Source organism: Microtus ochrogaster, linkage group LG4 (assembly GCF_000317375.1).
Source record: "Microtus ochrogaster isolate Prairie Vole_2 linkage group LG4, MicOch1.0, whole genome shotgun sequence".
In the NCBI taxonomy this organism is placed as follows: domain Eukaryota; kingdom Metazoa; phylum Chordata; class Mammalia; order Rodentia; family Cricetidae; genus Microtus; species Microtus ochrogaster.
In genome coordinates this window covers 46509026-46536352 of record NC_022030.1, presented here as the reverse complement: position 1 = coordinate 46536352, position 27327 = coordinate 46509026, and the positions used below count along the sequence as shown (strand labels likewise).

Below are 27327 nucleotides of genomic sequence, written 5' to 3'. Positions count from 1 at the left end.
GATGATGGTAAATGCTTAAACTAGAAGCCACTTGCAGCTATTGCTGTGTTGGCATCCTCATGTGGAAGGGAAGCCCTGACAGACCCTATAGTTTGGCATAAGAATATGACTTTGGGCTCGCTTCCTTGCAGGTAGCACAGAAGTAAATTGTTTGTGGAGTCAATGTCACAATGACTACGCCTGTTCCATGTGCGCAGCCATTGCTTCAACCTTTGTTACCGCTGAGGGCAGCTATTGCAATAATTTGCTGCCTCCCTCTCCAATGTGACTCTCTTCTTATTACCTAATTGAGGCTACAGATAAGAACTGAGAAGAAGGTTCTAGTCTGCTTAACTAACAATTCTTTCAAAACCTTAAAATGGACAAGGTCCAGGTTTCAAAATTGGCTTTTTACCTTGCTGCCCGTGCATTGTTATCAACCATCTTTAAAATAACTCCTTCATGTGGAAAATGACCTTTACGATCACATAGATTCTGTGGAGATTAAGTAAGGTACACTGTAGGCAGCTGACTTTGTACATTGCCAAACAAAAGGCTGAACAATTACTAATTGCTATTGCTAGTGTCATCATCATTATTACACATTCATTGTAACTCTGTATTATACCAAACAGGACAGGATCCCCAAAAGCATTTCTGGCACCCAATACAGGTCTTAGAATATAATAGGGGCATATTTGTTAACTGATTGACTAGATGGATAAAACAAATTATTCAATGAATAATCAGCATAGCTATGACTTTAAAAGCTGGTAAAGGGTGTTCTCTAAATAGTCTTTTAACATGTATGTCTAATGAATCGCCAGTCCACTCACTTTGATCATAAAATACAATAAAGTGGAGGGTTTTACTTAGTTTCCCTCAAACACTGAGAGCATCTCTTTCTACAGCAAGCACTATGTACAGAAGACCTTCCCTTCGCCCTGATTCCCTTGACATTTTGGATCTCACCTTATTGCTCAGTTCCACTTCCCCCAGGTTAACTTCTTTTGACTTGCCAGTTTCTCCACCTTCTTGCCTTCTTTGCCCCTGAAAGTCAAAGGAAAAGTGATCTGAAGAGATATTCAAAGTATCTTCTTGTGACCCTGGCAGTTTCATGCTTCATTCGTTAGTAAGTGCTTATGTCTATATTCCCTCGACACAAGATTGTTGGAACAATTCATTAATTGGTCTCAAATACCAAACTCTCCCTCATCTTCTATCTTGTTAGTTGTTCCTACTTATAACTACCTGGTAATTCTGGTAATTCCTTTTAAACCACTGCTTTTATCAATGGTTTACCCCAATACCAATACCTTTGGTGTCCACTTTCTTTTTTTTTTTTAATTTTTTATTGAGAAAAAGAAAAAAAAAGTTTCTGCCTCCTCCCAGCCTTCCATTTCCCTCCCCCTCCTCTCGCCCCTCCCCCTCCCCCACTCCTCTCCCCCTCCCTCTCCAGTCCAAAGAGCAGTCAGGGTTCCCTGCCCTGTGGTTCTCCCCCCTCCGTCCAGGTCTACAGGTGAACATCCAAACTGGTTAGGCTCCCACAGAGCCAGAACATGTAGTAGGATCAAAACCCCTTGCCATTGTCCTTGGCTTCTCATCAGCCCTCATTGTTCGCCATGTTCAGAGAGTCCGATTTTATCCTATGCTTTTTCAGTCACAGGCCTTGGTGAGCTCCCAATAGATCAGCCCCACTGTCTCAGTGGGTGGGTGCACCCCTTGTGGTCCTGACTTCCTTGCTCATGTTCTCCCTCCTTCTGCTCCTCATTGGGACCTTGGGAGCTGAGTCCGGTGCTCCAGTGTGGGTCTCTGTCTCTATCTCCATCCATCGCCAGATGAAGGTTCCTGTTCATCTTTTTGGGTCTGGGTTACCTCACTCAGGATAGTGTTTTCTATTTCCATCCATTTGCATGCAAAATTCGGGAAGTCATTGTTTTTTTTACCACAGAGGAGTACTACTCTAATGTGTATATATTCCACACTTTCTTCATTCATTCTTCCATTGAAGGACATCTAGGCTGTTTCCAGGTTCTGGCTGTTTTGAGGGAGCTCTAGGAGAATGTGGAAATACCCAACTAAAGACTGCTGGGACAGTCCCAGCTGGTTTCTAAGATGACAGTGGGCATCATTGTGGTAGCTTGGTAAAAGATGTCATCTGGAAAGAACATTCACAAACTGCAGATGACTTCTCTTCTAATCCTGGCAAGTGCTGGAGCAGAGACCTGTTCCCTCTGAGTTTTGACCTATGATGAAACCATGAGAAAATGAATCAGAGTGAAGTAGAGATTTCTCTCATTGGCCAGGGTTATAGGTAATGCTGAGTCTAACAAGGAGAAACAAAGGGACGGGGTCTGAACTCAGGAGTTAACTGTGTCAGTTTTTTTTAAATGTTATCCAGTAATATGTCCATGATTTTTCTCGTCCCACTCTTCTTTCATCTTCTTAATTATAATAATAGTGTAATAATGAGGGCCTTGCATATTCTGTATTATAAAATGCCATTTGGCTTCAGTCTGTAGGAAGTAATGTACACATGAACAGTGATGATTGCTTGCTTGCTCCAAGTTAACCTTCAATGTGGAAGCCATCCAAATGACTGGCTCAGGAGAAATGCAGGACTCATGGCCTTTGTATTTGTGAGTCTTCTCTCTGCTATAGACAGAATATAATAAAAAATGTAAAGAATCAACACCATCAAACTCAGAGGAGAACTGACCAGAGGTGCAAGACCAAACTGGAGTGGTTGACTGCTTCCATTTTCTTCCTCTATATAATCTATATAATTATAATCTATATGATTAAAGATGAGATGTACCACAGCTGGCAAAGAGGCTATTGCACTCTTTTCTCTGGTTGCTGGAGCTCCTAATATAGAACAACTTACAGATTTACTTCCTGTTTCCTGTCTGTGTGGTGGGCTGCGGGGCCACTTATATTTCCTCTCTGATGCCATTATGAAATGACAGGCTTTTGGATGTATGACCTGCTTCAAATGATCATTCTATGTGGTTTTTTTTTTTTTTTTTGTTTTTTTTTTTTTTGCTTAGCCTTGTCCTTGGTCATTAGCCACCAGAGGTCATTTAGTGAGCTTGCTCCTGCTCATCTTTACATTTGAGAAGCCAAATCTTTGTACTATGATCTTTTGCTGTACTTTGTGACCTCTTATTCTCAAGTCCCCGTTTTAAGAGTTTTAGTATCTCTCACCTGTGCAGTCTCATGCATGGGAAGAAAAAAAAAAACCTGCAGCCTTGAAAGCACCTACCAAAAGTAAAGTACTTTCTATAAAATCAGTTATGCACCTTTCACTGGGAACTTGCCTGAGTAGCTAGACCTTGTGGCTGCCCATAAACTCCTTGGCCCTGCAACACCACCTCCTCTGGGCTCTTACCCAAGCTGCTGGAGATACAAATCTGGTGCTAAGACACACCCTCCCAAACACTGCCTGTTCTTCTGTCTGCCCCTAAGCAACCAGTTATCTGGCTGCCAGTGCTAAGACCCCTTACCCCATCCCATCTCCTTCCCTGGAACCTTACTCAAGAAACTGTACATGAGCAGTTAAGACCCTAGTGCTTCCCTTAGCTGCTGAAAAAAAAAAACCTAACATCTGCACTCATAAATCAGTGTCTGAAAGACTGACAGGACACCCTACTCGATCCAAAACTAGATGAGTTCAGCTAACAGCAAAATCAGAACCAATTTCCCATCCAGCAAAGGTGAAACTCATATTAAAAGATAGAACCAACAACTTAACTGTAGGTACCAGTTTCCAGTGCAAATATATAAGCAGGATGGAAATCTGAGATATCCCCAAAGATTATCAGTCCTATAGCAATGGTCCCAAGGGTGAACAACTTATACAAATCTCAAGACACAGAATTTAAAATATTTATTTTTACTCACATGTATGTACATCTGTCTGTGCATGTATATAGAAGACCATTTAACAAAAATAAGGAAAGAGGAGGCTATAGAGGAGCAAGAGACAAAGAACCAGAAATACACAGAACCACGGGTGGGGAAAATTTCTCATACCAAATAATAGTTAAAACATTAAGTATATTGAATTACATCAACAAAAGTAACAACAAGAAGACATCAAAGGCTACAAAAGAGAAGTCACAGGTCACTTGTAAAGGCAATTCCTTTAGAATGTTAACTGATTTCTCAATGAAAATGTCTGTAAGCAGAGACTGCTCATTTGTTCCCAGCTACCCTGACCTGAAAAACCACACAGGAACTGTATTAATTATAACACTGCTTAGTCAACAGCTTAGGCTTCTTATTAACTAACTATTGCATCTTAAATTAATCCATTCTTATTATTTTATATTTTACCTCGAGGCTTGTGGTTTACTGGTAAGGTTTCAGAGTGTCTGTCTCCTTCAACAGCTACATGGCGCCTCCCTGACTCTGTCTTCTTTTCTCCTCTGTCACTGCTTGGAATTTCTGCCTTGCTCTATTCTGCACTGTCACGGGCCCAAAAAAGCTTCCTTTATTCATTAACCAATAAAAGCAATACATAGACAGAAGGACCTCCCACACGAAATGTTAATAGCCAGGACAGCTTAGAACAATGTACAAGTCCTAAATGACTATAAATACTAACATAGACAGCTATGCCTGATCAAGCTGTCTGTCATAGTTGAAGGAGAAAGGAAATTTGTCTGTGATATAAACAGATAAAAGGAATTTATGTCCACCAAAACCAGCCCTATTGGAAAGACACTGTGGACTGAAGAGAAGGCTCAGCATAGCCAACAGCTACTAGAAGAAAGAAGAAGACACTCCACGAAGTGCTATACAGCGTAGAGGGAGGAAAGCTACTACAAAGCCATACAATTACAGCAGTCAGTGCACAACTTTCAGTAACGTTAAATACTAGCATCCTTAATCCCTGTCAAAACTCATAGGTTAGTAATTGAATTAACAAATGATATCCATCACTTTGTTGTTTGCAAATGCGACAAGCCCACAGGACTATACAGTGTAAGTGCTTCTGACAGATCTCTAGATTAACTCAGGAGAGTCGAATCTGATGAGGAACCTGATTTACAGAGCTCTGCAGATACCTGTCTGATGGAGGAAGGTCACCCGCAGCTCCCTCAAAACATGTCTTTTAGATAGTCACTGTCATTTCTGTAAAACCCCTATGAAGCCATAACATTCCCTTCCTTTTCCATAGTGAAATTCATCCAGAAAAACCTCAGCAAATGTATTGCTCATTTATTGAGCATAGCTTATTTTTGTCCTGATAACTGGATGACTTTCTCCCACACTTTGGGGCCCTAGTGTGAAAGGATTCACTCAGTCAAAGAAGCCTTTGTTCTCACAGTCAAATCTACATAAAGTTACCCCCCACCCACCAATTATTCTTTATGGCAGAACATCTATCTGACAAGGAGAGGAACCTTGCAGAAAGACTACATAAGAACCTCAAACGAGGCACTGGGTAGAAGAGACAGCAGGTCTGCCCTTATCCTGAATTCTCTGACAACAGCTCAGGAGAGTGTAACCTACTGGCCTTTGCTCTGCCTTCACCTCAGTTTTATTTGATACAAGATCTTACTCTGGGAAATTCACAGTTTATGCCTTTATCTGTAGAGATACAGAAAACGGACTTGGTCCACTAAACCAGCCCCAGAGAAAGAAATTCCTTCTCACCAGGGGTCAGAGGATATCAGTGTGCTGCTTAGCAGAAGTCTTCAAAATTTGCATAGCCGCATTTTCTCATTTTGACCTAGTGCAAAGATATTCCCCTTAATGTAACTAGCAAAACTGCAAAACAAGCACCATCATTTTCCTCCTGAGTCTCACTCTGGTTGCCATGGCTACCATAACGCTGTATTCCCAGCCACTGTGGGAGCGGAAGTGCTTAGAGAATGCACAGCACTGCCGTGTTTTTCTTTTTTTATGTTTATCAAATACAAGCTTCTAGCTTAACTAACCACACAAATATAGTTAACACACAAACTCCCTCTCTCCCCTCCTAAAAGTCATTTCTCTATTTACCCTTGTCAGCTATGCCCAGGCACTTCACAGCCACGTTGCCTCTAGGATGTAAGTAAGCCAACCAGCGCCTGCTATGTCTGGCTTCTCGGCCTTTCTGGCTCTGTGAAATGCATGTTTCATATCATTGTTATTGTCAGAAAATTGTTAATTTTGTCTGTGTGGATATATAAACTGAGAACCTTGTGTGATTGAGAAAGCACTAAGAAAGAAACCTTGAAGAGAACTTTTTCAAAAAATAAAGAGACATGAGGAGGAAATGTGTCTGAGTTAATTTGTTCTCCTCTGATTCCTTCTAGTCAGTTTTCACTTGCTATAACATGATCCTGAGAGGTTTAGGGGGCTGGCTTCCACATAAGCCTCTATGCAAGAAGTGTGTATCTTTAAAGATACACACTTGGCTTAAAGTAAAAGAATGCACTCTAAGCCAATGGAACCAGCCAACAAGCAAGCATATCTGACAACATAGGCCAAACTAAAACTAATCATAAGAGATATATATCATTTCATTCTGATCAAAGAAACCACCCACCAAAACCCATTACAATTCTAAATATAAACGCACCAAACCCAGGTGAATCTAGTTCCATAAAATACATACTATAAGGCATTAAAGCCCAGAGTAGACCTAACACAGTAATGATAAATGACTTCAATATTCAACTTTCAACAATTGACAAATTGTCACCCAGACAAAAAGTAAATAGAGAAACGTCAGAATCAAATGGCATTAGCAGATCAAATGAACCTAACGTATATCTAGAGAGCATTTACCCAGACACTGCAGAAAAACTGATTCTTCTCGATATCTAATCAGAGTTTCTCTAGAAAAGACCACATATTGAGGCACAAAGCAAATATCAACAAATGTGGGATTATTGAAATAACTCCTCATATATTCTCAGCTCTTTTCTTCCTGCTCCTCTCCTTTTGATCCCTTCATCTCTAACAGTATAGCCAATAATTGTGCCCACAAGCTATTCTGCTTCAGCATCTCAGTGCGGCTTCCCACCCAACACCTGCCCTCTTCATCATCTCGCCTTATCTTTTCTGGTGGAAAAATCCATTTTTCCACAGGGGTACCTTCTCAGTGCCACCTCCCTGGAGGAAGAATGTCCTGAGCTCAGCTTACTCTCCTCAAGCTGACTATCTCCCTCTGATCCACATCATTAATCTCTTATGTTTTGAAACTTCGGTGCCAAAGGGATTAGAACTCCTGTCCAGGTCTCAATTTGCCTCCTGATTCTACCTTATATGGATGGTATGATACTGGACATGCTTCTATTCCCTGTGTATTAGCTTGTTCTAAAATGGAAGTGATATAAAGTATGTATGTACTTGATGAGTGTAGATTATAACTCCTAGAAGCCACTGTCATCTTATCTCCTAAATAATGGTTCGCACTTACTTAGACTGTGTTTTCTACTGCAGGATGATCCATCATAATCTGAGAGTTTAAAAACCAATTCTCTGAATTTCAAAACTTTTTCAGTACCAACTGGATAGCAAAGTAGAAAACTCCATACTTCGTTTTATACACAAAGTTATTAAAATATTGTCTAAAATGACCATGGTATATATGAAACCTAAATTAGTTGTATTTTTTGACCTGAGTCCCATTCCCTTCATAAATATTTATGGATGAGAATTCCAAATTCTAAAATCTCAGAGATCTGAAGCCCTGTGAATATAGGCATCCAGATATAGGACACCTTACCGTGTTGCCCTTTCTCGCCATTATTATCTTTTCCAACACTGTCTAATTACTAATGTGTTGGGTAATTTATGTTTTTTTGTAAGTAGAGGTTTTTCTGTCCTGCCCTTCCCCACAGTGATTCTAAATAATCACTCAGAGACTTAACATTAATGCTCAACCAATAGCTCAAACTTATTACTAGTTGACTCTTACATTTAAATTAACCCATATTTCTATGCTTTGCCATGGGGCTCAAGGCTTGTTACCACATTTTCTACACATCCTGCTTGTTCAGCAACTGGCTTGTATCACCCAGACTTTGTAACTCTTCATCAGAGTTCTCAGTTTGATTATTCTGCCTAACCTTATCCTGCATGGTCATTGGGCAAACAGCTTTTATTGTTATCCAATAAGAGGAATAATACATACACAAAGCATCCAGAAAGATCGTTCCACCAGTTTTTTGTTTTGTTTCCTTAATTAGTTGATTTTCCTTTTATAGAAATTTTCCATATCAGTGGCTGAGTTTAGAATAATTGAATTAAAATTAATAGAATTCAAACAGATTTGTTAATATAACCCCTATCATCAAACTAGGAGATTTTTAATCAATGCATTTATACCCACTAGATATTTCTACAAGGAGCAGAATTCAGAGTCATCAGCAAACTCTTATTTGAGGCTTTCCTCTTAGTCCATTCCATTTGCATTAGATATAATGGGTCCACAACTCAGTCCCTGTAGATACAAACACAATCTTCTCACCATTTGTTAAAACACTTTGTTTTCCCTCTCCATATAGTGAAGGATTATATCCCTTGATCTTATGGTGTTTAAGTTGTACCAATAAAATTGATATTTTAAAAGGGAAATTATAATAGTTCCTTTAAAGGCCATAAATTTGTTTTCTTAGAAAGTACTAATAATCAAACTAGGTATGATAACATAGTCCTATAATCCCGAGTCTGAAGCAGGATGACAACAAGTACAAGGCCAATCTTGGCTACAACGTGAGAATCGGTCTCAAAGAGGGAGAAACATAGATTTATCATCATAGAAATGTCAAAAAGTTATCAATCGCTTTGTACATGTCAGATACATATGTGTGATGTATATAAGTTATTTTCTCTTTGAAACTAACAATTGGGGGTGTCCCAGACCACAGTGTCCTCATTACATAGATGAGGAAAGTGAGGCTTGGCATCTTGGTTTAAATAACTCAGACAGACATCGGACTTACAGTCAGTAACTCTGGGAGAAAAATTGTCCTCTGTCCTTAATCCTTTCTCTCCTGTTGAGAGGGTGGAGCCTGTGTTGAGTAATATTAATGTAAATCCTGTCCACTTGTCTTGGGATGAAGGAATAAGACCTAGAGATATCTGCATCACACATTGCATCTTCGGCCTAAAACTTCAATTCCTCTAACCACGTGTTTGTGCTGTGATACTTAGCCCTTATAAGTCCCATTTTTGTCTGTTTCTTGGTTTTTTTTACCTTCCATTTCCAGAATATTATTTCTACCTTATTTTCTGCATTTTCCTTCTTAGTCTCCATTGCCACTCACATAGCACGATTTCTGCATTGTTCTCTGAACCTGAACAACTGGACCCCAAATACAAATTGCACTCTGGGGTTTATCTAAAAAAACATTAGTAGCATGTTTCACATATTTGTAAAACTTTCAATTTTGAGATAGGTATTGAGGTATTTTGAGATAAATAAGTGTGTATGTACTGTCCTCCTTGTTGTATCTATGTCCCACGAAGTATATACATATAGACATTTCTACACAACAAGCAAGTACTTATAAGATGGTGGTGATTCTCATTTCACAATCAATAAAACATGTTAACATATCTATGTGGCATCATATTGCACATGCCTTTCTTTGCATGCAGAAAAAACTTAGGGATAAATTTTTTATAAACTTAGGATATAATCTATGTAAAGATTTGAACGTCATCTTTTTTAAACAGATCTAAGTTTCTGTGATTGTATGCATGCTTATTACAGTTTATAAAATTAATCATTCACTGTGTGTTTTTTCCCTATGATGGTAACCTTTTTTGAGTATTCTAAAAGTTGTCAAGACACTTAGTTAGAGAATTATGACTGCTGTGTATAAGAAAAATTGGAAGTTTACCTTGATAAAAAAAAAGTTTACTGTAAAATATAAAAAAGGGAATTTCATATAGAAATTAATTTTAAAGTCTAAACTTTTCTAAAATTTTAGTAGTTTTGAATAAGAAAGAAAAAAGTATAAGACTGACTTTGTTGATTTCAGAAACACAAGATTAATAATTACTAAAATGGTGTTTTACATCAAATTTATTATGGTTTACAAAAAAGTTTTGAGTAGATTTAAAGAAATATTTATAGAATATAAAAAAGTAAGTTCCATAGAAGCCAATATCTATAAAAGACACATATGAGCTGAAATCTTCCAGTCTGCCCTAGACTAAACACTAATATTTTATATATTCTATGTTAAGTGTGGGTGATATTCACAGGTAGAGATATGCTTGATATATTTTTTAGGAGAGCCTTGTGTTGGTCGGCAAAATTCTAAGAATTATAAAGAGAAAGGTAACATGTTTTACTGGATTTTATAAGAGTTTAGTCACAATTTTTAAGATTTTTAAATTGGAATCTTTGGAGTTGGTCTTTTTTTGATCCTTATAACTGTAAATCTAGTATCATATATGGATCATCAAAACCCGTACAAGTTTCTGTGCCCACCAAGTGTTTTGTGTTTGGGCTTGCAGTGCACATCGGTGCCCATCCAGATGTACCTATGTTCATAGCTGTGCTCACTCACATAGAAACAAGTCCTTTGTTCTCTGTCATCATGCTTAGGTATGCTTGCTTTGTGATTTTCTTGCAGGCCTCTTATGTAGCCTGCTTGACTGAACAAGTTGAATGTCCCGGCAGTATCTGAGTGAAGATGATTTGAAATCTATTATCAGTTTTGAAATTGCATTGTCTCCCCGAAATGCTAGAAACTGTCTTGCTTTTATCTTGTTATTATTAATGTTTTCTAGTTCTTATTGATAATAAGGTTTCAAGGAAATGCATTAACAATAAGCCTGGTCTGCTGACTAGCATATACTTAATGTATTTACTTTAGATTGCTGATAATTTTAAAAAATATTTCATGCAGGGTAGATTCATCAGACACTTTGTTTTCTTAATACTGTTCTCAACTTTCCAGCAAGAAGCCAAATTTTTACCATTTTCAGTTTGGAGCAGAAAAGTAGCCGAGGCAGCAATGGCTCCTAATGTGACATCTAGTTTCAGGTCATTTTCATGTGAGTGGAAAATAATAGAAATGTGGTTAGAATTTCCATAAATGGATGCTTGTTTCAACTTTCTCATTCTCCTCTGGCAATTTTGTCTTCCCTCTTCAGTATTACAGGAGCCAACAATTGTTCACAGTTATTATTTTTCATCTTTACAGAAACTTGCTAGCCCTGCTCCCTGTGACCTGGAAACTTCCAGCGCAGTCTGCATTTCAGTCACGCACGCTCCTTGTTAGTGTTTCTAGCTCATCCTTGCCTAAGATGAGCGAGGTTAGGCAGGACAGACTTTCTATAATACGTTTTCTCTGTTTCTTTGCAACTTCTCTTCTGCCTTAAAGATATAAATAAATAAACCAGGAGGTGAAAACTTGGAATTGTTCCATTGAGTAAAACTGATGCAAGCTTTGATTTCTGTTGCTTTGAACATGCCCAGCTGTGTAGCCAACTGTGGCTTCCTTGCCATTATAAACTGTGATTCAGTGCATTTTTTCATAAATAATTTTATTTCCTTTTTTTAACCTTTTCTGGGTAAAAATTCTACTTCAAGCCTAAGCACGGATATACTTATTTCTGTTTGTTTATGGTCTGTACAGTCATTTTCAAGAAAGTCTCATCAGGGAGAGATTTCTTTCTGTGCACCTCTTTGTATCTCTGTTGATTTGTGCAGATTAAGTGGGAAACTATTTTAGCGGTGAGTTATTTCTCAACTTTCTTTCTGCAAAGAAGATTCAGATAAGAAATCAGAGAGTCTTTTAACATGCTTGTTTTGTGGATCCTCAAGCACATCAGCACAGCCTGCTCTCCTGTCTCAGCATAGACGTGAAGTCACAGCAGTGGATATGGTCAGGGAAGAGCGTTGTGGGTGAGTTAGTGGACCGCATCTGCTGTTAGCTAAAACTCATGTGTGTTCTTGTTTTGCTCTGTCCCAGTGAAATGACAAGAGCGGTGGAGATTTCTGGGGAAGGAGATCCCCTGGGGATACATGTGGTGCCCTTCTTTTCATCTCTGAGTGGACGGTAAGGTGTTTTCCTTGTCTCTGAAGCTCATGCTAACGAAAAGCCTGATGAACGCCTTTTCCAGGAGAGAGTTAAGTGGCAATCTCTTTTTCAGAGGGACTCCTTAAGTAATACTTTGCTTGGCCTCATGCTTTAGAAACAGACTAAAATCGTTTATTTCTAGGATGCAGAGAAAAAAATCATGCCAATTTCTCCACTTACAATTAATTATGAAGCACTTCCTTGGAGCATCCTTGAGTGCCGCGGCGTAAACAAGCTCCGTGGCAAAGATTCTAACATATTGTCAGACAAATGTCACAGCTGAGTGGGGCGTTCTTTACTATAATAAAATATTCTTCAATGAGTGAAGATAGCAATTCTAAATTCTTCATATATGGGATGAAGAATGATAAGCATTCACAGTCTAGTAGCTTTATTGGCTGCACACACATGTACTGATTTTAGTTATAGAAATGTATCATTCTGTTAATTTTGTTTTTCTAAAATACAGTTAAGACCACTAAAGACAATTCATTACATCCTTTTAGAATTTTAAAGACATTTTCTGATAAATTTATACTGGCAAATGTTAATTTAGGTTGTGTCAATGCTTTTTGAATATAAAAATCTGTTCAGCTGATGGGAATGAAGTGGGTGCCGCAAAGCTGCCATTACTGCTAGGATAATGACTTGATGGACCTTCTGGTTGGTGCATGCCAACTTTGACAAGGTGGTTGCTATAGCATCCCCTTGATCCTAACAAGACTTCCCAGAAATCCTAAGGAAAATCGGCTTTTTATTAACAGGGTATGATTATAACCAACTGCCTAAATCCCCTTTCTTAAATGAGTCATTGAAAAGTAAGAACATTTTATTTTATCCCAATATATTAAGGGCCAGAAAAGCCCAGTGATCATTTCTTCCCCTCACAGTCACCAAAGCTGAGATCTCTGACTTGTCCTCATTCCCTGTCTCTTTCTAGAAACACAATTTTCCCAAAGGTTATATAGTATTAATTTACTGGCTCTGGATATTTACTCAATTCAGCTGTCCATATCAAAGGAGAAGTGGCTGTAGGCATGATATTTGGGTTGGCACCATCCTTAGCAGGTAGCCATCTGCTACCTGTAATTGCAAAGTCACCACCTTAGCTTTCTCTCATATAACATCTGATGCCAAGCTCTTGCTGGAATGAGCCATTGTCTCTAAAAGGAAATGAAGCGGAAAGCCAGTGACTCTTACTGTCTGGTTTCTGATGTGTGTTAATAAGTGTGTTTATATGTTATGGGTTACGGCAGAGGACAGACCCGAGTTGTTTCTGACAGACAAGGTGAGTATTTATTCAGTTCCCAGGAGAAATCCTAATGGCTTTTGTCAGAAGTGTACTGATAGAGCTCTCTGAAATACCAGAGTGGTTAAATTGCCAGGCTCTTTAGTTTAATAAACCTGGAATAGAACATAGAATCTTTGCAATTCCCCCAAATGAAAAAAAAAATATCCACAGTGACACTCACCATCCTTCATCTTCAATAGTTTAGAAAAACAAGCTGGCCCTCTAGATGAGAAATCCCCTCCTCTCGCTTCCGATGAGGGGAACAAACAGGATGTATTGATCCCTGCCTCCTTTGGGGTTCTGACTCCTGGCACATGTTGTCCTTACATAACCTCCAGCTAGCCCTGAAACTCATCTGTAGTGAAAACCTTCTGCACCTCAATGTTATGAGGTTTAAATGACATTAAAAGTGTGATAGCACCTTGTAAACCCCACAACCTATGAAACGCAGAGATGTCAGTGAAATGTTTTGTATAAAGAGAAACAGTCTGATTCCCAAATGAGGATTCATTACAAGTTCATGGTCAACTCTACAGTAACTTGAAGAAATGGTTCTATTATATTTTGGGGTATCCACTACTGTTTTAGAAAGGAAATTTCATTAAAAATCATATGGAAATGGAGACATGAGCCAATAAAAGTTAAGAAGTAATGAGCACAGGCTGAAACAGCACACTTAACTCAACCCATGTGTCTTGATGGAACTCTATAGAGCGTGTCACAAGAGTGTCTGTCTTCATGCTGCCATCTGGCTTCACTGTGTGAGCGCAGGGGTTTGTTTAGGTCGTAGTGGTATGCTTAGCTCTTAATTTCCTTCCATTTATTAGTTTGTTTCATTATTTAAAATTAGAATTTACATTTAATGCTTTATTAAGACTACTGTAATTGGCCTTGCTTTTAGTGTTTTATTTTGTTTTTCATTAAGTGAGAAACTTACTCTAAGAACATCTGAGTAACACCTGGAGGCCACTTCACCAGCTGAAGTCCCCATGAATTCATTAGATTCCCAGGGTATGGGAACACTGAATACCGCTTCTGTTGAGGGCTATTGGCTTTGCCAGTTTTGTTCGTCTTGATTTTGTTTTAGTAAAGAAAATAAACACAAAACACTAAGCCTTACAGACAAATAAAAAAATCACATTAATTTTATTTTTAAATGTCAATTAAACTTAAAAAATTAAAGCAGTAATTTTTTCACTAAAAATAGGTAATGTACTTCCATTTCATAATAAAAATAGCTAACCAGCTAAAGGGAAGGGAGAGGACAAGATTCCCAACGTGAGAAGAGGAGTTTGAGTGACAGGCAGTGAGCTGGCAGGATAGTACAGCCAATGGATTTAGTGAGAACACAGGGCAGGCACAAGGGTCAAACACTAGAGTCTAAGCGATGATTACATGAGGGAGAAACACTTGTTGCTCCTCAGCCTGCTGGGAGATTGAACTTTGAGCGTCCGTTAGCACTACAGATGAACCGGTTGTCTTACCCTATGATTGTCCCACAGCCTTAATTGTTAACTCCGGTAAGTTCTTATTTCAAATAGGGCAGCTATCACCCTTCCAGGAGGCAAAAGTAGATACTGTTTTATAAGCTTTCTCACAGTGGTAGAGATGACATCATACTGTAGGGAATTTACCCCTTTCGGATAATAGGGAGGGCAGGATGCATTTGTTGCTGGGGACCAAACTAATGAAATCAGTCAGCTTTACATTTTACCAAAATTACCTCTGACACAGGTTTTACAGTTGGGCTTATTCCGTCAATAAATTTTTCATGGCAAGTTAGGTTATTTAGATCAGCGAGGTTCACGTAGCATGCTCCAGCTGTAATACGCTAGCTAAATTGCAACCCAGTGGCCCGAAAGAATTAATTCATCTCCAAAATGTGAAATTAAATCCTAGGGAGTAACATTTCATGACTGATGATGTACTGAATTAAATTAAAGGAAGACTTGAATGCTTGTTAAAAAGAAATCACTTACATAAACTAGTTTATAACCACACGTGAGCCTCCTAATGGTCATGTTAGGGGGAAGCCACCGTAAACAAAAATCTAAACTGTGGACTATCAGAGAGCAGTTTAATTTCAGAGAAAACACAATCTTGATCTAATTCTCCCTTCTTCATGTCAAATAGTCTCACGTTAGTATTGTTCTGGGAAAGGAAGGTACTGTAATGTGTCTGCTTCATTTAGTAAAGTTCTAGAGCTGGGGGATGAAGCCCAGACCCTGTCCACACTGGCCAGGATGTCAGCAGCAGCAAAAGCACACTCTTCTCATTAACATTTCCGAAGGAGGAGCCTAAGTACCATTGTGTGCACCTTGCGATGGTCTGAGCTCATTAAGTGAACTGAGACCAGAGGCTGATGCTCAATTTTGTGGCCACTCCAGACAGAGAAGTACTTTCTCCTGGGCTTTCATTACAGGCTGCCCTTTTTGCATGGGTGACCTTGTTATTCACACATAAAATGTGCTCATATTTTATTTAGATTTGAAATTTAACACACAAGGCTCCTACTCAAAAGAGAGTGACTAAATAGAATAATAAGGGGACAGAGAACATGGAGGCAGCAGTTTCTCCATACCCAGCAATATCTCTAGAGACCCATCACTCTTAGTGTGACACTGAGTGAGGCCTGTGTCGTGCCACAAAGATAAAGAACATCGCCCAAGTGGGAAATGGCTAAAATCAGTAGAAGCTCCATTTCTTGAGGTAGATTTATTTTTGCTTCATATGAGAATGATAAAGATTGCATGTGAACACACATATGCACATGTGCACTTCTAGCCTGCATGTGAATTCTAGAGTCTATGTCCACAAAATTCTCACCCACAGCAGTTTTGACTTGCTGTAGGCTGAAGATACCAATAAAATCTTTTATCCATACTGAGTACATACAGGTGTTTTAAAGTTATTATCCCCCTATACATTACATTAGCTACTTACATAGCATTTACATTGTACTGGATTTTGTGGGTAATTTAGACATAATTGAAATGTACAAAGGGATGCAAATACTAAGCCATTTTTCATAAAGGATTTTAGCTTCCACAGAATTTGGTACCCAAAGGGGATCCTGACAACCTCCATGGATGTGGGAGAATTATATAGGAAATCATTTGCTATCATTTCCTTTGTATTTTCCTTCATTTTTAGTCCCCTCCCTCTCTGACTCTGAACTAAATATCCAAATCTCTAGGAGCCCCGGGGTATCTGCTCTGACTCTGAGGTTGGCTGTGGTCACCTGCTTCATCAGGTTAGGCTCATTGCCTGATACATGAAGATCACTCCAGATGGTGTGGGCCTCCCACCCAGTGTTAGTTTGTAAACCCTAGGATGGCTCCATATTGTGCCCATGTTTGGAACTTTTACTTTACCTTATTTACATAGGTCTGGTCCTCCATCTTTACTTCCTGTCCTCCAGCCTGAGGATGGAAAGAACACCTGACATGGACTTGATTCAAAGGCACGAATGAATGGGATGGATATGCCTTCTAATAACAGGGTCTGAACTGAAATGTTTGTTTACTTTTTAATATGCAAACTATTGTAACGTGCACTATGATGGCAAAACATGCTGAGAATGTGTAATTCTCCCACATCAACAGTACCAAATTTCTACCTCGCCACTCAGGTGGACTTCCTTTCAGTCAGCAGTGGCATCTCCCCTGAAGCTGCTAGTTCTGGGTGGAATGGTCTCTACTGATTTTCCTAGATCATGGAAAACATAGAAATGGGTTGGTATTTATGATATGAATATTTGCTCCAAGTAGAGGTGTGTGTGTGTGTGTGTGTGTGTGTGTGTGTGTGTGTGTGTGTGTGATTATGTGTGAATTTGAAAGATGAAACATTTGGCCAAATAGAAGCATAAGCTATTTAGTAAACAGAAAGCAATACTTATTTCTGAATAGCTATGGAGAAGAAATAATGAGCACATTTGTAATCTTTTGTCGGGGTTTTTTGTCCTACCTGGTTCCTGCAATCATTAAGTCCCTCCCCCCCAAAAAATCACACATTGATCTACATTAGTTATAAACTGATTGGCCCATTAGCTCAGGCTTCCTATTAACTCCTATAACATATATTAGCCTATATTTCTTATCTGTGTTAGCCACATGGCTCAGTACCTTTTTAGGCAGGGAAGTCACATCTTTCTTCTTCTGTGGTGGGGTCACAAATGCACAGGAATGGGCTTCCTTCTTCCCAGAATCCTCCTGTTCTCATTGACCCACCTCTACTTCCTGTCTGGTTGTCCCGCCTGTACTTGGCTACTGGCCAGTTAGCATTTATTTAAAATATAATTGACAGAAACAGACCATGGTCCCACACTAATACTCAGAAGTTGTATTTCGATGAAAATGTTTCTAGGATCCTAGGACTCTTCATCCGAGGCATTGAAGAGCACAGCAGATGCAAGCAGGAGGGATTGTTCCAGGAGAATGAATGCATTGTAAAAATCAACAACGTGGAGCTCCTGGACAAAACTTTTGCTCAGTAAGCATTTTTTCATTATTTATCTACTTTATTGATCTCTTGAATATTTATAATCATTGTTGAGCTCTTTATGACCAAAATCAGAGATGTAACGTCAAGCCAGTTCCCTTTAAGTGACCCCTGACCATACATTTTTGAATGCATTTATGTCTTAGGTGGCCAAGACATGTGCCCAATGTCTGTAGGGAGATTGAGACACAGAATGCAGCGAGCCTTCTTGCCTGTCTGTCTTTCTGGGCATCCACGAATGAAGGAGTTTGTTTTTTGTAGGCTATGGGTCAATTAGAATCGGGTTTACTGGCTCTTTTCACATACAATTAATTCATCTTATTAATTAATATCCTTGGTGTCAGTTTTCCTTAAACTCTAAAATCTGTGGGTGATGCCTATGAGGACTCAATGAATAATAGAAACAAATTATAAAAATTAAATTTAAAATGCTCTACCTAAAAAGTTATCTTTCTGAGTGTGAAAAATATCACAAGGCATACCTGTTTCTATGCACAAATTAGAATATATAGACTCCAGCTGCATTGAGCTGTACATATCTACAGATACACACTATACATTGCTATGCCTTGACATTTTAGGGCTTCTAAGTTAAGCAAATAAGTAGTAATAATCTTCATTAATAATCAGTATCCTGTTTTGCTTCTGAGCCAAACTGCTCATAACACAGCTTCTCTCTGACCATTAATTGTCAATAGTGGGGGCTGGTGGCTGCTAGTCAGAGGCATGTAACACTGGCTGCTGCTTAGGGGTAGAATGAAATGATGTTTTTCTAAAACAATTTGTTAGATTCAACTATTATAGGGCAGAATTATGTTTCTCACATATTTTGCCTGCCCAGTTTTGCAAAGACTAAGGAGTCCAATGATCCCTGTTTTACCAAAGTGGAAACTGAGTCATAAAACTCCAACTTAGAGTCCACTAGAAATAATCTATTAACAATGTGATTTTAAAAAGGTCTTAAATATGTGCTTAAGCAATTAATTCTGGCTAGATTTTCATATTTAGAAACTCTTTAAAGATGACCGTTGCCAGTTAAATTCTTTAGTGGCTCTGAGCTTCCACTTGAATTTGTTGAATGCGAGTGGGTTACATTTGTTTTATGTGGCTGTTAAGAAGAATAAGGTATAGGACTATACACAGTCATCACGCATGTGTAGCTCGTGTGGAGGAGGCACCTTGGTGGCGGGTGGTAAACAGAGTCATGCCGCAGCGATAATCCCGCCGCCTCCTCCTATCCTTACTGACAAGGCTGCCTTGTCAGTCCCACACCTGAGCACCCCAGCAAGCCTTGCGCCAGAACAGAATGTCATTCTCCGCTCATTCACTCCTTCAAGGGCCCAGGATGTCTTCCGCCAGGCGATGAAATCCCCCAGTGTGGTCCTCCACGTGCTTCTGCCTCAAAACCGTGAGCAGTATGAAAAGTCAGTCATTGGACCGCTGAACATCTTTGGCAACAAGGATGGGACTTCAAGAGCAAAGGTTCCACCTCCTGCCCGTGGGAAAGCAGCTTTACAGGCAGCAAATCTCGCTGGAACTCACAGTCCTGAAGCAGATGAGACGATTTCCCTGCAGCAAAGCAAGAGCCCCCGAGTTCCAAGACTAGGAAGAAAACCTTCATCTCCCTCACTATCCCCTCTCATGGGGTTTGGCAGCAAGAAAAATGCAAAGAAAATTAAGATTGACCTAAAGAAAGGTAATTGTTAAATTGTGCTTAATAACATTCTGTTATTGTACTGTGTAAAACTGGTTAATCATTAAGGTTGATGTAGTTAATTCTCTTTCTTTAATTGTATCATAGAATAGATTTGAGTGCATACTTGGATAACTTAATTTTTTTAAAAACTGTGCTACTTTCTTCCTTTCTTCTGCAAAGTTTTGATTATGTGGGACAAGGAAAAGTGAGGACTGGGGAGGATCAGTGCAATCTTGAGAAAAGCCGAGCAGCGTCATATGACAGCTCAATCCTGAGTAGGTCCAGGAGGCTGATTGTCTTCATTCTGAGCATAAGTTAGTGGTTTTTTTTTTTTAAAGCATCCTTTAGGCCAGTTCAGGAATAGGGCCTCTGGCTCTACACAATGGTTCTTATATCAGTGAAAGGTTTAATTTTCAGAAAGACAATAGATAATGATTATTAATTTCAGATTCAACAATACATTTCTTCAAGATAGTCCAAATTCAAAGCTGCATGCAGCCTTTCTTAATCTTTTTCAACGTTTTGTTCATTTCCAGCACAGAGCAATTATCCCAGACCACATGTGTACGTGCATACTAACACAGCATTACATACGTGCCCATGTACGCGTGGACTGTTGTGTCGCCGTTCATTCCCTGCTTATTACCTTCCACCTGATATTCCCATTGTCACTTTGTAAAATCTTGTGGTTTTTCAAGCCAATTCAAAGACTTGAATAGGTTTTTTTTCACAAATTAATACTTTATTGACCACTATGAAACCTTTAAATATTATTTGTGAATTTCAAAAACAACACATATCTTTCATTAGGATATAGAAATCATTCCGAAAAGATTTCTTAATCAAAATTTTATTCACTTATAAATATCTGACCTTGGGAATAAAGTGAGTTGAAAAGAAGACACAGAGGTCAATATGTTTATATTTAAATGCATTACAAATAAATCATGTCCAAATGCATTATTGTATACCAGTTACCCAGCCATGGTAGGTGCTTTGAGATAAGAGAGAGGAATCAGTCACAGAGTCCTGAAATGATATTCTGAAGAAGAGAGCGGATCAACGGTGGATTGCCTCTGTTAAATGTGAAACTATAATAGGCATGCCTTAATAGATAAATGGTTGTAGGAAGGAAGAAAGAAAAATTACACTTTTTGCTGAGGTTTTTCAGCCGGGGCAAATTGCATACTGGAAATGTCATTGATTGAAATTAGAATTATAAGTAGATGAGGATATTTGATAATGGTAGGATCTGGACTGAAGGAGAAACGTCGCAAAGTTTGAATATTCATAATTACCTTCAGGAAAAAAAGAGAAACATGGAGACACAGAGAGAGATGGAGAGGTGAAAGGAGAGAGGGCAAATGAACCAAACAGATGCTAGCTCTGGTCTATAAAATGATGGTAATTATTGATAATGAAGCAAGGAGCTGATAGAGGCCGTGGCTCCCTCCCTTCCTTTGTCCAGTACAGGTTTTCTTTCAACTGATGTGTTGGTTCATTAGTGAAAATAAATACGGTCACAGTACTATTTCTCAGTGCTTTGCAGCAGTTGTTAGTGTCAGTCTCCAAACAGAACCCTGCAGGAGCACTAATGTACTGGATTTTGTTGTTGCTTTCTGTTGCTTTACCTCTCCTTCCATATCTTGCTGTCATGCTTCCTAATGCCTAAGCTCCACTTCTTAGATAGCTGCTCAGGAACTTAATCAGTCAGTACTCCCAGGCTATCAGGTGCTAAACCCTGTATCATCACAGGGTGAGCTACACATGCATACCTCAAGTACTGGAAGGCTCCAATTTTAAATTACAATTCAGATACTAACGCTTTCTACCTTGATGGTATTTTGTAGATCACGAGTAGATCAAGATTATAGGTCGGATTAAGTCAAAACAGAAATCACGCAGATGTTTCTAAGTCAATGATAAAAGGCAGTAATTATCTCAAAAAATTACTTTTACCTGTGTAAAATCTTTGAGAATGTAAATAAGACTTGGTCTGCTTGAATGTAAACTAGGTGGAGTTTGCTAAAGGAGCGAATGTTATGTGACCCATGCTTAAGGGGACAGAGTTTACTAACTGAGTGAATGTCATGTGACCCATGCTTAAGGGGACAGAGTATACTAAATGAGTGAATGTCATGTGACCCGTGCTTAAGGGGACAGAGTATACTAAATGAGTGAATGTCATGTGACCCATGCTTAAAGTGACAATACATCTTTCTGGTATTGTATGCTAGGCCCTGAAGGACTTGGTTTCACTGTGGTAACCAGAGATTCTTCTATACATGGTCCTGGTCCCATTTTTGTAAAAAACATCTTACCAAAGGGAGCAGCAATAAAGGACGGACGCCTACAATCAGGGGACAGAGTTTTGGAGGTAGGTTGAAGTTAATGTATCCAGGCAAATATCTTTATATTTAACTAAATAAATATACAGATATATATAGCAGTCACTTGTTGTCTCTTGTTGGTCCCAGTAACCTCCCAAACTATAATATCTGCATGCTATATACTTTCTTCTGCTCTGGGACATCAAAGAGAATAGGCAGGAACCAGAAACGCCTGAGCGTGAGTCTGAGACCTCTGAGGGATTAAGCCTGAGCCAGGTCCTCTGTGGGTTTGGGCACACCCAAGCCTGGGAACTCCAAGGGAGTAGCCTGGAGCCAGAGACCTTTGCAGAGCCAACTCCAATACATGGACTTCTGCAGGAGGGGATCCAGACCAGGATTTACAGAAACAGGTCAAAGCCAGTAATGTAGGCCAAGGTAGGAAGCAGAGCAAAGCCTGGGAGCACTAAGCAATCTCCAGGAACTCAGGGTATCTAGAACCATGGCACTGACTGTACCACAAGGAACAATTATCTGTGCTTTGGATTCACTGGCACCTAGAAGATTGATCAAAAGAATAACAGACAGCCCCAACCACACCTATTAGAGGAAAAGATAAGTAAAAGTGGTAAGAACACACAAAACACCACAAAGAGCAACACCACACCAGTAAAACCTAAAGACCCTACAACAGCAAAACATGAATAACCAAATATAGATGAAACAGAAAAAAAATGACCTAAAAAAATGAGTTCAGGAGAATGTTTAAAACTCTTAAAGAGGAAATTCCTCAAAGAAATGGAGGAAAAGACTAACAAAAAATTGGAAGACATCAGCAAATCCCTTAAAGAAAACCAAGAATAAACAATCAAACATATGAAAGAAACTATTCAAAACTTGAAAACTGAAATAGAGACAATAAAGAAAACACAATCTGATGAAACTATAGAAACAGAAATCATGAGAAAAAGATCAGGAGCCACAAACTCAAGAATGAACCACCGAATACAAGAGATAGAAGAAAGAATCTCAAGTGCTGAAGATACAATAGAGGAAACAGACTCATCAGTCAAAGAAAACATTAAATCTAACAAAAGCTTAACCCAAAATATCAGGATATATGGGACACCATGAAAAGGCTAAATCGTAGAACAGAAGGAGTCGAAGTTCAACTCAAAAACACAGAAAATATATTCAACAAAATTATAGAAAACTTTCCCAACCTAAAGAAAGATATGCCTATGAATAGACAAGTTTACAGAACACCAAAGAGACTGGATCCAAAAAAAAGTCCCCTTGCCACATAATAATCAAAACACTAAACATATAGAGTAAAGAAAGAATATTAAGAGCTACAAAGGAAAAAGGCCAAGTAACATATAAGGCAGATCTATCAGAATTACACCTGACTTCTCAGTGGAGACAAAGAAAGTTATAAGGTCGTGGTCAAGCATTACGCAGACATTAAGAGACCATGAATGTCAGCCCATACTACTATACCCCACTAAACTTTCAATCACCAGTCATCACCAATAACTAGCTGCAAACCCAGCCCTACAGAAAATACTAGAAGGAAAACTCCAACCCAAGGAAGTAGGCTACACAAACAAAAACACAGACAATTGATGGTCTCATAGCACCAAATCCCAAAGAAGGAAAAATGCACAAATTAACATCACCAACAATGAAAACTAAATTAACAGGAGATAACAATCACTGGTCCCTTAATATTAATTTTAATATCCCATAATATAAGTGGATTCAACTCACCTTTAAAAAGGCACAGGCTAACAGATCAGATAAGAAAGCAGAATCCATCCTTCTTCTTCTGCATACAAGAAACACATCTTAACCTCAAAGACAGACATCATCTCAGAGTAAAGGTTTGGGAAAAAATATTCATATCAAATGGACCTAAGAAACAAGTGGGTGTAGCTATCCTAATATCTAACGAAATAGACTTCAAGCTAAAATCAATCAAAAGAGACAAAGAAAGTCATTTCATATTAATCACAGGAAAAAAATCCATCAAGAGGAAATCTCAATACTAAACATTTCTGCCCCAAAGACAAGGCACTGTTGTATGTAAAAGAAATACTTCTAAAGCTTAAATCATACATTAAACTTCCCACACACTTCAACTCTCCCCTCTCACCACTGGACAGGTCAGTCAGACAAAAAAATAAACAGAGAAATAAGGGAACTAACAGATGTTATGACTCAAATGAACTTAACAGATATCTATTGAATATCCTATCCAAATGGGAAAAAATATACCTTCTTCTCAGCACCTCATGGAACCTTCTCAAACATTACCCACATACTCAGTAACAAAACAAACCTCAACAAATACAAAAATATTGGAATAACCCCATGTATCTAATCAGATCACCATGGTTTAAAACTAGAAGTCAACAGCAATACTAATTCCAGAAAGTCCACAAACACATGGAAACTAAACAATGCTCACCTGAATCATCAATTGGTCAAGGAAGAAATAAAGGGAGAAATTAAACACCTCCTGAAATTCAATGAAAATGACCACCCAACATACCCAAATTTATGGGACACAATGAAAGCAATGTTAAGAGGAAACTTCATAGCACTAAATGCCTGCATGAAGAAGCTAGAAAAATCCCACACTAGTGAATTAACAGAACATTTGAAAACTCTAGAACAAAAAGAAGCAAACTCACTCAGGAGAACTAGATTGCAGGAAATAATCAAATTGAGAGCTGAAATCAACAAAATAGAAACAAAGAAGACAATACAAAGAATTAAAGAGCTGGTTCTTTGAGAAAATCAACAAAATAGACAAATCTTTATCCAAACTAACCAAAAGACAGAAAGAAAATATCCAAGTTAACAAAATCAGAAATGAAAAGGGGGACATAATATACACAAAGGAAATACAGAGGATCATTAGGTCATATTTTAAAAACCTATACTCCACAAAATCAGAAAACTTAAAGAAAATGGACAACTTTCTGGAAAATATCACCAATATTAAATCAAGACCAGATAAGAAAATTTAACAGACCTATAACTGCTGAAGAAATAGAAACAGTCATCAAAAGTCTCCCAACAAAAAAAGCCCAGGACCAGATAGTTTCAGTTCAGAATTCTACAAGATTTTCAAAGAAGAACTAATACCAATACTCCTCAAATTATTCCACACAATAGAAACAGAAGGAACATTGCCAAACTCTTTTTATGACCCTTCAATTACCGTGATACCCAAACCACAGAAAAACATTACTAAGAAAGAGAATTACAGACCAATCTCACTCATGAACATTGATGCAAAAATAATAAATAAAATATTGGCAAATCAAATCCAAGAACAAATCACAATCATCATCCACCATGATCAAGTCAGCTTCATCCCAGAGATCTAAGGATGGTTCAACATACAGAAATCTGTCAACGTAATCCACCATATGGTCATTTCATTAGATGCTGAAAAAGCTTACGACAAAATACAACATCCCTTCATGATAAAGGTCTTGGAGAGAGCAGGGAAACAAGGAACATACCTAAACATAATAAAGGCAATATACAGCACACCAATAGCCAACATCAAACTAAATGGAGAGAAACTCCAGTAATCCCACTAAAATTAAGAACAAGACAAGGTTGTCCACTCTCTCCATATCTATTCAATATAGTTCTTGAGGTCCTAGCTAGAGCAATAAGACAACAAATGGAGATCAAGGGGATACAAATCAGAAGAGAAGTCAAACTCTCACTATTCGCTGATGATATGATAGTTTACATAAGTGACCCCAGAAATTCTACCAAGGAATTTCTACAACTCAAAAACACTTTCACTACTGTAGCAGGATACAAGATTAACTCAAAAAAATTAGTAGCCCTCCTGTACACAGATGATAAAATGGCTGGGAAAGAAATCAGAGAAACAACACCCTTCACAGTAGCCACAAATAGCATAAAATATCTCAGAGTAACTTTAACCAAACAAGTGGAAGACTTATATGACAAGAACTTTAAATCTTTGAAGAAAGAATTTGAAGAAGACACCAAAAAGTGGAAAGATCTCCCATACTCTTGTGTAGGTAGAATTAACATAGTAAAAATGGCAATCTTAACAAAAGCAATCTACAGATTCAATGCAATACCCATCAAAATCCCAGCAAAATTCTTAACAAACCTTGAAAGAACACTACTCAACTTCATATGGAAAAGCAAAAAACCCAGGGTAGGCAAAACAATCCTGTACAATAAAAGAAGGCATCACAATCCCTGATTTTAAACTCTACTACAGAGCTATAGTACTAAAAACAGCCTGGTATTGGCATAAAAATAGACAAGATGACCAATGGAACTGAGTCAAAGACCTGGATATTAATCCACACACCTTCGAACACCTGATTTTTGGCAAAGAAGCAAAAAATATCAAATGGAAAAGAGAAAGCGTATTTAACAAATGGTGCTGGATATCAACATTTAGAAGAATGAAAATAGTCCCATATTTATCACCATGCACAAAACTCAATCCAAATGGATCAAAGACCTCAACATAAAGCCAGCCACACTGAATGAACCTTACAGAAGGGAAAGTGGAAAGTACACATGAACGCATGGGCACAAGAGACCACTTCCTAAATATAACCCCAGCAACACAGACACTGAGAGAAACCATTAATAAATGGGACCTCCTGAAACTGAAAAGCTCTGTAAAGGAAAGGACATGGTCAACAAGACAAAATGAAAGCCCACAGAATGGAAAAAGATCTTCACTAACCCCACATCAGACAGAGGTCTGATCTCCAAAATATACAAAGAACTCAGGAAATTGATCATCAAAATAACAATTAATCCAATAAAAAATTGGAGTACAGATTTTTTTTTTTTGGCATTTCCACACCTGCCCTTTATTGGACTCTAGAGGAGGCTGGCTCTGCCCTTCACAACTTCTCAGACATCTCCCATAGGGTTTAGGAAGGTGCCATCATTCTGTGAAGGCCCAGAGCCTACCCCAGACTTAGAGTCTTGAGGGAGTACAGATTTAAACAGAGAACTCTCAACAGAGGACTCTAGAATGGCTGAAAGACACTCAAGGAAATGTTCAACATCCTTAGTCATCAGAGAAATGCAAATCAAAACAACTCTGAGATTCCATTTTACCACTGAAAGAATCACCAATATCAAAAACACTGATGACAACTTATGCTGGAGAGGTTGTGGGGTAAAGGGAACACTTTTGCATTGCTGGTGGGAATGCAAGCTGGTAAAGCACCTTTGGATATCAGTGTGGCAATTTCTTAGAAAATTAGGAAACAACCTTCCTCAGGACCCAGTAATACCACTTTTGGGTATCTATCCATAGGATGCTCAGTCATGCCAAAAGGACATGTGCTCAGCTATGTTCATAGCAGCTTTGTTTGTCATAGCCAGAACCTGGAAACAACCTAAATGCCCCTCAACTGAAGAATGGATAAGGAAAATGTGTTACATTTACACAAGGGAGTA

General features: G+C 38.5%; 1 protein-coding gene across 1 annotated transcript in view; it reads left to right on the top strand.

Annotated features, from left to right (window-relative positions):
• Pard3b (par-3 family cell polarity regulator beta) overlaps nucleotides 1–27327 on the top strand; it is a 1033383-nt gene that overhangs the window by 516689 nt on the left and 489367 nt on the right. The window contains exons 6-9 of the mRNA XM_026786343.1: nucleotides 11913–11999; nucleotides 17677–17802; nucleotides 19149–19507; nucleotides 21745–21884. Of these exons, the coding sequence (XP_026642144.1) occupies nucleotides 11913–11999; nucleotides 17677–17802; nucleotides 19149–19507; nucleotides 21745–21884 (712 nt within the window). The remainder of the gene's footprint in view (nucleotides 1–11912; nucleotides 12000–17676; nucleotides 17803–19148; nucleotides 19508–21744; nucleotides 21885–27327) is intronic.